General features: G+C 37.1%; 1 protein-coding gene and 1 non-coding gene across 13 annotated transcripts; both read right to left on the reverse strand.

Moving 5' to 3' along the window:
- Positions 1-2261: 2261 nt before the first annotated feature.
- On the reverse strand, positions 2262-2336 carry TRNAP-UGG. Its single transcript has one exon. It is a non-coding gene; the product is annotated as a tRNA-Pro (tRNA).
- A 586-nt stretch (positions 2337-2922) lies between these two features.
- LOC110937263 lies at positions 2923-11412 on the reverse strand. 12 transcript variants are annotated; one of them, XR_002590675.2, is made up of 12 exons: positions 11094-11412; positions 8609-8619; positions 8450-8502; positions 8306-8375; positions 6183-6273; positions 6043-6104; positions 5763-5956; positions 5186-5219; positions 4988-5113; positions 4406-4683; positions 3703-3855; positions 3418-3605 (listed from the first exon to the last, which is right to left on the reverse strand). XR_002590675.2 is itself a non-coding variant. In XM_022179656.2 (12 exons), exons 3-12 carry the CDS (start codon positions 8495-8497, stop codon positions 3600-3602), a joined length of 900 nt encoding a protein of 299 aa, XP_022035348.1. In that variant the 5' UTR covers positions 8498-8502; positions 8609-8650; positions 11094-11412; the 3' UTR covers positions 3418-3599. The 12 variants fall into 12 exon arrangements, 3 of the variants coding, with proteins under 3 accessions (XP_022035349.1, XP_022035348.1, XP_022035347.1); XR_004860889.1 differs by having other exon boundaries at positions 3758-3855; positions 4406-4598; positions 8609-8650; XR_002590670.2 differs by having other exon boundaries at positions 3758-3855; positions 8609-8650.
- Between the last annotated feature and the right edge of the window lie 1757 nt (positions 11413-13169).

Raw genomic sequence — 13169 nt, forward strand, 5'->3', positions numbered from 1 at the left:
CAGTTAAAAAAATTAACGGAAGTTCATTGAGTACCAACATGTTGATAGGTAGGATTATTGTATACCAATTACGTAGGTAAGATTATTATTTACCAACGGGACAAAGGTTGGTTTATTAAAAACCAATTTTCCAAAAAAAATTACTTTTTATTTTATTTATAAATTAACACTATAAATACCCACTTTCTACCTCACTTTTTAAATCATTCCTCTCAGTTTCTACCTCACTTTTTAAATCATTCCTCTCAGTTTCTACCTCACTTTTTATACAATTTTCTTCATTTTTTTTTTAAACTTCCCAACAATGTTTCCCAACAACCCATGGGACCCGACCAATCCGTTTTGGCAAAATTTGCAAAACAACGAGCAAGAGGACCGCTATCGCCGAGACCCGCGTACGGGTGAGGTTGGATATTATCCAATGCCACCAACTTCTCCTCATCCCGCCACTCAACCGATGCCTCCATATTTCAGGTATTATTCTCAACCCCCTTTTTTTCCGCCAAACATGCCACCACCAAACATACCCGCCCAAGACACAAGCGAAACCGAATTCGTTCCCGAAACCCAAGTCGAATCCTCTTCTATAAAAAAAAAAGAAGCCATAAAAAGAAGGATGAGACCGAAAAACGTACCCCCAAGAAGGTAGAATTTTGGTTGCCTAAGGAAGAGTTCGAGTTGGCAAAAGCTTGGCTCGACGTGTCGGATGACGAGATTGTTGGTAAATAATTTTTTTATGCTTTTGTAAATAATTTTTTATGCTATTGTAAAAAATATTTTTTATGCTTTTGTAAATAATATTTTTTAGTAGACGACCAAGACATAAAGGTATTTTGGGGTCGTATACGCGAGAAGTTTTTCGCCGCAATGGGTCGTGGCGTGTATCGAACCGCCGAATATTTTTCGGGAAAGTGGGGTGCTATGAGGCTGAAGGCAACTTCAACAACATATACAATAACCTCGTCAATAACACTCGAAGGAGAAGTGGTGCGAGCGACGTCGATGTCTTGACAGAAGCCCACAACGACTATAGAATGCACCATGGGCATATGTTTACGTTGGTAACCACATGGGAGCTTCTTCGCAAATCTCCAAAGTGGCATCTTGTGCCACCGTTCGACCCAACCCGCCCTAGATCCAAACGGTCCAAATCGACATCCACCACCGAACCATTTGGGTCCGATGCTCGTACAGCAATTAATCTAAACGAGGATGCTGACGAGTTTGAAGAACCACAAGAGCTGCCTCGGTAGGGATAAAAGTAAAGCCATGGCATGTGGAAAGTCTACTAAATCAGATGGCCCGTCAAAGATTAGCGAGTTCCAGGCAGATCTCAAGCAAATAATCTCCATTAGGGAAAAAGACCAACAAATGAGAATGGAGAAACAAATTGCGAGAGACATGGACTTTCTCGCAAAGGATCTGTCACATCTACCAGAGGAGGACCGAGTCATTTTGGAGGCTCGTAAGGCACAAATTCGGGCCAAAGTATATGTAGTTTTTTTTTAAGTATGTTGCCTTTTTTTTCTAGTATGTTATGTTTTTTTAATGACTTTGTAGTGTTTTTTTTAATGAAATTATGTTTTTATTTTTAATTTTGTAGTTATTAAAATTGCCATTTAATCTAAAAAAATAAATATTTAAATAAATAATTAGTTAATCATTACACAGGGCTCCATCAACACCCTCCAAATTAATGGGGGGCATGATAAAGCCCTCTTGCTGACATGGCGATGACATGGATCCTACTTGGCATGATAAAGCCCAACCACACCTCATAGCCTTACCAAATGTATTTTTAGGGGTAAAAAACAGGGGGGGGGGAGAGATCATAGCGAAAAAGTCGAGACCTAACAAAAGAAGTAAACCTGAAGTGTTGCGAAAGACTCGGATGGGAAACAAAACGGAATATACCGGATTTTTAGCACGTACAACCATCAAACCAGAGACCAAAGCAAGGCTCAACAAAACAGAAAGTATCATAGTACGTCGTCCTTCCCTGTTCTAGTGCTTGCATACCTATAAGGATACACTTATATACCCGAATTTCGCCGGATTGTAGGAATGATAACTGATAATTTGATTAGAAAACTAAGGAAGCCTGGGCATAAAGAAACTGGAAAAAGGTTTCTAAGCAAAGTTGCTGAGTATAGGTCTCGTGTGCTTGCTATAGAAAGTACATATACGAGTCACGAGTAAGAGGAAGGGGTAACGGTCGATGGATGTTCATATTTGAGTATTTGCTGACGGAATGCCTCACATCAAGGTGACAGGATTCGAACCTATGGCCCTCTGTACCCAAAACAGATGCGCTGACCAGACTGCGCTACACCTCGTCTCACCACCCCGGAGCATATAGATCCACCCGATCGATGAACACTCAAACCGAACTCACCCATCCTTTTGGGCACAGGGACGCGAGAACCTAAGAAACACCCATTTTTTCTTTTTTTTTTTTTTCTTTTCTTTTTCTTTTTTTCCATTTTGATAGATTTTATATATTTTTTAATTTATATATCTATTTTGAATATGCTTCCAGCAAGATAGGGCGACGCAAAAAAGCCGTATAGTACAGGAGCTCATTAATTTCCCTATGTAATTTTACCCTTCAGTTTCTAGTTTATTGTTGGGAACATCCTCGTTTAAGTTTTCCCAACATCAGCTAGACCAACTGATAACCATACCGAATTACCGGATTCAAATGTGGATCATGCAAATCTGATAGACATCAATTCACAATTTCAAGCTTTTTTATGTGAAATTTATAGTTAAGTCACTGTCCAAAGTTATTGCCCTGTGTAATCTTGAAATGCAGAAAAAAATGAAGCAAAATTTTCATTTCATTAAACCTAATTTTACTCACTAAACATATACGTCAAATCAGATACACATACGTTTTGCTACACACCAATGAACAACATATAAACCAACTCTTCACTATTTTGTTGGAATACAAAGGTCATAAAGACTGAAAATAGACCGATAGCCTTGTGAAAAAGGTTCTCAACATGCGATTACTAAATAATATCACATCCCGCATCCATTCCGGTGCTACTCTCTCAAACGTTCCCAGAGTTGACACGCGGTAGATCATCATCGTTTCTTCTTCCCCTGGCCGGTTGTTCTTCACCCATCCCAGACTAAACGTGTACCCTGGCCCATCACATCATAAATCATTTTCATTTTTGACATATATACTAGGGCTGGCATATCGTGTATACCCGTACCCGATAAGACACGACACGATAAGACACGATACACGAAAGGCTATACACGAACACGACACGATAAGATTTCGTGTCCTATTTTTCAAACACGAACACGACACGACACGAAATACACGAAAATTACCTGTTAATACCTGTTAACTAACACTAAAATAATCACATATTTAGAACCTGTTTAGTGAAACAAAACTCGCCAAAAGTTCACAAACAGCTTAAATAATCCACAAAATACTGAATACTTAACAAGTTTAAAACAAAAATCCATAAACGGCAAATCACAAAAGACTTAAATAATTCAATATATCCATTAAAAACAAGTTCAAAGTTTCCAAGTTGCCATGGTTCTCCTCTTAGATCTTTAATTCCAACAATTCAAACCTGCACATAATTGTACTCATATTTAGCATTGACAATTGGACATAAATTGAGTAATTTTAATTTATCAAACATTACTTTAAACATTTGGAGTAAGTACCTTAGATTGTTCATTGTTTTTTAGCAACACTACTCGAAGCATTTGGAGTGGTTACCTTAGAAGTGTTCATTGAGTTTGAAGCATTTGATTCTCCACTAATATCAAGTGACATTATATCTTCAGTGAGCTCATCCAAATTAACTTCATTAGAACCTACAAATACAAACAAACATATACTATTAGTGTGATATTATGTTCACTCATTTACAGTTTAAACAGGTATCAGTTTAACCAAACACTGAACCAAACACTAAACCAAACACTGAAACAGTTTAAGCAAAACGACCTTCAGTTGAAACTACTGAACTGAACTTGACTCGACTATTGACACCAAACAGAGCAAAGCACAAACCTGAACCACTAATATTCGACTCAAAAACAAAGACGACAGACTGACAGAACAATTTAACCAAACTGACCCGACACAGACCTTTCAATGACACACTCGACACTGCAGAACCCTAATGACTGCATAACTCAGATATAACCAAACAGTTTAACCCTAAGCACAAACCGAACAGTTTAACCAAACACTGCAGAACCCTAAGCACAAACCGAACAGTTTAACCAAACACTGCAGAACCCTAAGCACAAACCGAACAGTTTAACCAAACACTGAACCAGATATATACAGCATAACTCAGATATAACCAAACACTGAAACAGATATAAATGGCATTCACTGAAAGAAATATAAAATTACCTTTAAATTGCGGCGGATGACTGACGGTGGATGAGCGGCGGTGGATGACTGACGGTGGATGCAGGCGTGGTGGATGACCGGCGTGGATGCAGGCGTGGTGGAGCGGCGGTGGATGACTGACGGTGGATGCAGGCGGCGGATGAGCGGCGGTGGATGACCGGCACGCTGGATCTGGATGAATGTATGATGTCGGCTGAACTTGAGAGAGTTAGGGTTTCTTTTTTTCTTTTTTTGAACTAAAGAAGACAGGGTCGTTCCATACTTCCATCTATATTTGACTATTTGAGTAAATGACTAAATGAGGGGTATATTTTTTATTTAATTAAAATTAAAATCTTAACATGTCTTAACAGGTATCTAACAGGTAAACATGTATCTAACCTGTTTAGACACGAAAATTAACAGGTATTTTCGTGTCTACCTGTTTAGTACCTGTTACCTGTTAAGGTCAACACGATACATGTTAAGGTCGTGTAGGTTCGTGTCGTGTATTCGTGTATTCGTGTAAAATTGCCAGCCCTAATATATACCAATGATAGGTTTTGCTTTAATCTTCTTAAGTTTTAACAAGATAATATTTACCACTTGATTCATGCACTGCAGTTATTTGTATAGTATCATCACTCGAAGTTCCAACTGAAAACTTGAGATCGACTAGGCATTCAACAAGCTCTTGAAACATGCAGCAGTTGCTAGAGGCAGCATCTCCTACAACATATTAATATTAGTCGACTATCATGCACCTAAAAATATATTTACCTATAATCCATAAGAATATACCTGTGCCGCCAAGCCTTGGACGACAGCATTTAGCCTACACATTTTCATTACTATGGTCAGTGCATAATAAACAGTTAAAAGCAGAGGTGGCATTTAATTATGAATGTGTAGTGGGAGGGGGAAGACCCTTGGGTGTTTTACGCCATGTGGCAGTACAGTCAGCATGTGGGCATTATGTTAAAAAGGGTGTAGTGGGGTTTGAAATCTTGTGGGGCATTATAATCTAATAAAATTTAATAAAAAATAAAAATAAAAACAAAGAAAAAATGTTATTGGCCATATACAAGGAAGAAGGCGTGGAAAAAAGAACGCTTGGGGCTTTCTTTTTGCTCAACAACGCCCAGGGGCGGTTTATACGGCGTTTGGAGGCGTTTTTTGGGAATAAAACGCCCAAACCCCCCACTACAGGTGGTCTAAACTATAAAAACTAGTTTAAAAAAGAGAGGAAAATGGGTACCCAAATACATAAAACCTTCGATGTTATATCATTATTAAAAAAATATAATTTCTTTAATCATATTAGCTAATAATGCCACATCTACTAAAATAACAGAATGAGATACACGACAAGATGTACCTGGGTAGCATCATTATAAAAAACGCCAGAGATGAGGTTATCTTTATCAACAACTTCATTTTCATTTTCGTGAATCGTGATTCGCTTTCTCTTTGTTGAGTTGCTGTTTGAAAGTGGAGATCGAGGTGATCGTATATCGCTGGAATCAAGTTCTTTTCTTTGCAGCCTCTCTATTTCTTCCGAGAGTTGTTTGTCTGCAAAAAGTGATTATGATTATCTTAATATAATCAAGATGGCATATGTTTCTAATAATAAATTAATTCACAACAGGATGCCTTACTTTTCTCGTTCGCTTCTAATAGCATCTTTTCATACTGTTGTTGCTCTTCATCTTTGGCAGATCTGCGAATGAGTGAATTAGTTAATTTATTGACAAGAGATTAAGTGTTACGGTGCTAGTACCACAGATAAAGTCCTTGCCTGATTGAAGCAATTTCCTGTCTCAATTCACCTAATTGTGCGTGTAGCATGTCCTTTTCGTTTGTTAAATAACCAATTAGTTCATCTGCGGCTGCATCAGATTGGATAAAAACGTTGCACTCACGTTAAACACTTACAAGAATCGATTCAAAGAAAATCTGGAAATGTCTTTTTACAGTTACTTGTGTTCCTTTATATGTTTCAAATAAACAAAATGAAATGCAATAAAATAGTTAAAGATGAAAAGGATACAAGTCAATATAGAAAGACAGGAATGAGACGAGTGTATGATCAAATGACTAATGCACTGCTTTGACCAGTGGCGGATCTTGCCCGTTGAACGTGCCAGGGCCGAAAGACACGGGCACTAAAAAAAGCCCGGGCAAGCCCGGGCCAAACATAGTATATATAAAAAATTTCGATCGAAATGCGGAAAATTAGCACTACGGCCGAAAAACTTGCCCGGGCCGTGGCCCTGCCACAGCCCTTCTAAGCACCGCCCCTGGCTTTGACTATGTAGTGGCATCTGGGACATGAATAATCACAGCAAAAAGCTCATGAGAAAGTTTTATTTCTTTATGATAGTGCTATTCATAGTTATTAAAGGTGCTAGGCGCACTCAAGGCGCTTAGGCCTCGCCTCGGGCCTAGGCGCAAAGCGCAAAAAAAGCAAGGGCCTGAGAAAATATAAGCGCACGATGAAAAAATATTAAAAATATATTATATATTAGAAAAATAATACTATTCTTCAAATAAAATAAACAAACGCTTTTATATAACATTTAATGTGATCTATCTAGTGCCAAAAGTTCTAAAATTAGTACCAAAAGTTCTAAAATATTAGCGTATTGGTGTAGAAAGTTAGTTTTCCTTAGATAAAAGTAGAAATCTGGTTGGAATCTTGCCGGAATTTAAAGAATGCCGGAAACTCTCCGGAATCTAGGAATCCGCGCTTGAACCGTCACCTGAAGGATTAAAGCGCAATTGTCTCGCCTCGCCTGGAAAATGGGCCTAGGCGCAACAGGCGATGGCTTTTAACAACTATGGTGCTATTAGTAACCCAGCGTCCCAAATGTGTTCTTATGTCATCTTCACCATTGAAGCAAGTTCAATAGCTTATATCTATGAAACAGTTAAAAGAATTACACAGTTATAAATTATTGTGAGACGCGCTTCGAGGCGAGGGTCTGCGCTTTTTGCTAAATAAGGCGCGAGTTGTACATGAGGCGCAACTGAGACGCAATTTTCTCACTGAAAAGTTGCAGTTTGCGCCTCGGTGCACTTCTTGCTTTTTTAAACCAAGTTTAAGATGTAACTGTGAGTCTGTGAATCGTCTGTATATACCAGCATAGTCAAATAAGTCAGTTATTTGATCTTCTTTGTTCAATGCCAACAAACAATGAAACAAATGAATAACTCAAATGAACTGAAAACAGACTCTTATACAAAGCAAAACAAAACAAAAAAAAAGACAACAGGCGCAAAAAAACTTAATTACAACTTCAAAATCAAAACTGCTGTAACTCTGACCTAAATAAAAGACTTTGAGTAAATTGCCATTTTAGTCCCTGAGTTTTTGTCCAAATTGCCATTTTAGTCCAAATAGTTTTTTTTTTTTCTCCTCTGGGTCCCGGACTTTTCATTTTTCTTGCCATTTTGATCACATTGTCTAACTTAGTCTAAAAAACAGGTTATAATCAGGGGTATTTTTGGCATTAAATTATTATGAGGTTTATAAATTATGTTGTAAACTAGCCCTGGTTATCACTACACAACAGTTATGCCAAAAATACCCCTGGTTATAACCAGATTTTTAAACTGAGTTAGGCAATGTGATCAAAATAGCAAGAAAATGGAAAAGTCAGGGACCCAGAAGAGAAAAAAAACTATTTGGACTAAAATGACAATTTTGACCAAACCTCAGGGACTAAAATGGCAATTTACTCAAAGATTTATATATATTCTATTTCATAACAACTAATAAGTAATAAAACTAATAAAAATGTTGGTGGTAAATTAAAACCCTAAACCATATTAAATGTGTATATAATGTATACCATGTTAGAGATCAATAATCAAAGTTTAACATCCAAAAAACAATTATTTAAAAAATGAAGGACATACCAGAGACGTAGGTCTTAAACTTTTCTTCTTGATCCAAACTTAGCTGCTCTATCTCAGAAGCTTTCTTTACCTGTACAGTAATCAAACAGCAGTTAATCAACACAATTCTTCGCACATCAAGATTAGAAAGGGGAAAGTAGAAACCTTGAGCTTGGTGTACTTATCATACAGCTTGGAGTAGAGAGCCTCCATTTGAACTGAAAAACCCAACAGAAATAGGTCAATTGATTAATCATAGGGCAAATAAAAGATATAATAGAGTAAGAAGGAGAAGAATCGAGATACAGAAACCCTAGATCCCACCTGAATTTGAACTGCAACAAGGGTAGAAATGAAATTGTTGACCTGAAATTCGTAAAAGCCCTCTTTAAAACTATCTGGTTTATGCTTCTGCTGTGGAAGGGCTTTTAAAAAAACAGATATGAAACAGGAAAAAAAAACACTGGGGCAATACCGAATATTACATATCATATAAGACTAGAATCAAGCCCATGTAACTAAACAATGGCTTAATACTGTTATACAAATATGAAATCTACGCCTAATTTAGGATCCACAACAATATTCTCAAAAAAAAAGGACTAATGCCATTGGCAAAATCAACACACCAGATCTGAATCTTTAAAAAAAACAGAAGAAATTCCAAAGGGTCATGTCAAAACCGGAACCAAGGAATATGAATTGATAACATCATACAGATGATTGATTGAGATTCGTGATCCCGTATAATATAGTTATGTGTCTTAATGAATTACGTTGTCTCTTTCGATAAACATAAACAAAAATTTAACGAAGGCGTCCGTTTATATATAGTTATGTATCTCAACGAATTATGTTGCCTCTTTCGATAAGGGTTGGGTGTTGCTAAATGTATTCTCTTTTCTCCTATTTTTACTGTTTACACTCCCTCCCTGGAGTTCGTATTTTCAGTTTATTCAAAAATTGCATTAGCAAACATCCCTAATTTGTCCAGGAGTTAACCACTTTCCATAACTTAAATTTTGGATATCAATTGGTGTTAATTTTGCCAAGAAAATATACTCGAATCCATTACATACGAAGAACTTAAAATCGGACTATCAAAGCTCGGATCATGGTTGGCTGAAGCAGAAATATTACAACTCATGGAAGCTATACGTAAGCCCTTAACCACATGCACATGCTTGCTTTGACTTGTGAGGTCAAACTGTCTACTTTTCAAATTAAAGATTGATAGAGTATTAATTCAATATTTAAGCAAAAGGCTTATAATATTACTGTTAGTATTGAATAAAAGGAAATTTTAAAAGTAAATTTAATTATTTTGACCTTTTACTCAATAGCAACAAGAATTTACTATTCATGTGGTTAAGGGTTTACGTACAGCTTCTTCCAAAACATACTAATATTACAGTATTAGTATTTGTACATTCTAAAACATGACAACCATATTCTCCGAGAAGAATCAAATCACCCATATAGATTTCAGGTCTAAAAATTTAATTATTTTGATCTTGTCAAACAAAGCTAAACTTGTTTGTGTTACAACATATTCATAACTAGAGATGAGTTGATGCAAACTTTTTTCCAATCGGAACGACCGCGGTTCATGATACGGACTTTTTCGACCGAATTGAAATTGCAGATGATTCATACGTCCAGTAGCGAAGCTTGACAACGAAGACGGGGGGTCGAAAACATATATACCCAAAAATTTCTATAGAACCAGGGGTCGAAAACGTATATACCCAAAAATTTCTATACGAAAACTATATATATAACACTATGAGCGAAAAGTTCGGCCCCTGCATAAGTCAATCTTAGCGGCAGTTCGTGATACTGACTTTTTCCGATTGTACCGGCACAACGGCGACTTTTTAACAGCAAAGAGTGAAATTCTGTCGTTGCTAACTTGCGCAGTAGCAATTAAGTTGCAGATTGAGTGTTTGTAAATTTAGAAGAACAAAGAGTGTTGATTGTGAATTGATAGTGTAAAAGTTGTGGAATGAATTTTTAGAGGGGTTGAATTTGAAAAGTTTTAAATTGTTTTTTTTTGGAAAGGGGTTATGAAAAGTAAAATGTGGGGTACATATAGCCGCACCCTTCGATAAACATAAATAAACGTTAACGATGGCGTCCGTTTAGATGTTAATACGCGGCCTAGGCCTAAAAATTAAGTCCATAAAAGCTTAACACTTAGGTGCTGTTTGTTTTTTCAGATGTAAAACGTCTGCAGTATGCAGACCACATCTGTGGCAGAAGAGGTGGACCAAACCTCTGCAATCTGCAAGAAGAAGACTGTTTGTTTTTTTTTTTTACATCTGTAGCGGAAGAGGTAGCCCTAAACTATTATTTCCTCCTTAAATTTTCCTTTTCACCAATTTAAAAAGCTCATTATCAGTACACCATAACTGTTATGCGTCAAAGCTATCAAAAAACTACTATACCACTAGGTTTTTCATTACAACCTCAATAATCAGACAAAAAAAAAGACTACACAAGCACTAAGGCACATGTTCAACAATTTCCTACACATGTAGCCACTCGATATTATCCACCACAAAACAAACTCGATTATCACCACTGCATAACAGCTATGCATCAAAGCAATCAGGAAACTACTTAACCACTAGGTTTTTCAACACAGGCTCATTAATTAGGCAAAATAAGGACTATACAAGCACTAACTAAAGCATATGTTCTGCAATTTCCAACACATTTAGCTACTCAATACAAACCGTCGCAAAACAAAATCGACTGAACAAAACTCGAATTCCATAACAATAATAATGAAAGAGAGAAGACGAACTTGTTACTGGCGGCGAATTCTCCGGCGGCGTAACGCTTCAAACTATTCAATAACGGAATCGACGAAACTTTGAACGGAATAGCTCCGACAGCCACCAGTTTTTAGGATACGATAACTGAACAGCGTCAGTTTAGAAACCGGAAAACAAGAGAAGTGGAGGCGGGAGAGGTGATGTCGGGCAACCGGAGGTGGGGGAGGGGAGATGTGGTGGTCGGCTGAGAGGAGCAAGTGCTGGGGTTCGAGTGTTGATTTGAAAGAAGAGGATGAGAAGAGGTTAAAAGAGGGGAGAAGAGGGGAGTCCTGAGATCTACGCGCGAGAGGAAGAGGTTTAGAAGATTTTTTTTAATGAAAACACTTAAAAAAAAAAAGGATAAATTACACTTTTCGTCCTTTATGTTTGTATCAGATTGCAATGGATAGCATTTAACTTTAATAATTACAGTTATAATCCTTTATTTGTAAAACTCATTACACGCTACGTCCTTTGACTATAATCTAATTAAAATTTTCAGTTAACTAGGACATGTGCAAGGCACACGAGGGTATATTTGTAATTTTACCATGTTTAATAATATATTTAAATAAATAAACATCTCTGTCTCCCATTCTCAATTTCACAGTTTCTGACTTTCTCAAACGAACCCCCACCACCACCATCAAGTCCACCGCCACCGCTATGACAGCCACCACCACCATATCCGCCGCCACCACCACCAAATCCCCATCTCCACTACCACCAAAACCAACCCGCACCACCACCACCACCTAGAGGGAGTGGGAAACTGAGAAAGAGATGAGGGAGGTATAGGAGACCTAACTGAAGTTCCGGGTCAGAGGATGGTGGGTGATGTTAAGCAAACCTGCGATGACGGAGTTCGTGAGATATAGGGCTCCGGCGACCTAACTAAAGTTCCGGTGGATTCCAACAATTTTTCCGGTAAGCTTCGTTTCAGATTTATGTCTTATTTTCCTTTACATCGACTCCCCATGAGTTAATACTTATTATAGAAAAATTGAACTTCATGGATTAATAACACCATAATATAAGTTAGCAACACATTGTTGCATTGTGTTGTTGTACCCCATGCATGGGGTGTTTTTCAAAAAAAATTGGTGATTTTTCACTTTTAACTCAAAGGTTTTCATCTTTTGTATTTTACCCTCTTAATTTGTTTACTTTTAACCCAAAACTTTTCATCTTTTGTAATTTAACCCAAAAAAATTTTTTTTACATCTTTGGTCCCCTATACTTTGTATGTTTCACAAGTTTTTCGTTTTATGTTTCGTTCTAAAATTTGTGAGTTAATACGTCGCAATATGCGTGTGTGGTTCAACGTTTTTGGTCTATTTTTCACACTTGACAGATATGTCGCAACGTCTATATTTTCCCCCTTTGGCAAGTTCGCCGCAACGGGCGATCCCACATCAACTTAGTTTTTCTTTTCTATGTTATTTTGCGATTTAACACGGCGCAACGTGCGTGTGCGGTTCAACGTTTTTACGTCTATTTTTTTCTATTTAACAAGTTTGTCGTAACGTGTGTGTCCAAAATCGACATAGTTATTTTTTATATGTTATATGTTTCAGTTCGCATTAACACGCCGCAACTTTAGTGTTGGTGATCACTACCAGCTGTGTAGCATTGATGTTATTTGACATAGTTTTAAGCCCCCGTCGCAACGCGGGGTGCTTAATTCTAGTTAAACACTAATTAGTAATATAATTTGTATAATTAAGCCCAATGTCCAAATGCTAACTCGTAGACCATGCGCAGACGTTTGAGTATGTAGTATGTTTATTTTTTGAAGGATAAATTACACTTTTCGTCCTTTATGTTTGTACCGGATTGCAACGGATAGCCTTTAACTTCAATAATTATAGTCACAGTCCTTTTTTTGTAAAACTCATAACACCCTACGTCCTTTGGCACTAACTAAGTTAAATTTTTCAGTTAAGTTTATTCAGTTAAGGGTATTTTGGTCAATTCATATTTTTATTTAATTGTTTAATAAATAAAAACAAAAAAAAAATATTCATATACGATCCTTCTTCCCCAATTTCCTAACCCTAAAACCC

This window comes from Helianthus annuus, chromosome 6, assembly GCF_002127325.2.
Source record: "Helianthus annuus cultivar XRQ/B chromosome 6, HanXRQr2.0-SUNRISE, whole genome shotgun sequence".
Lineage (NCBI taxonomy): Eukaryota > Viridiplantae > Streptophyta > Magnoliopsida > Asterales > Asteraceae > Helianthus > Helianthus annuus.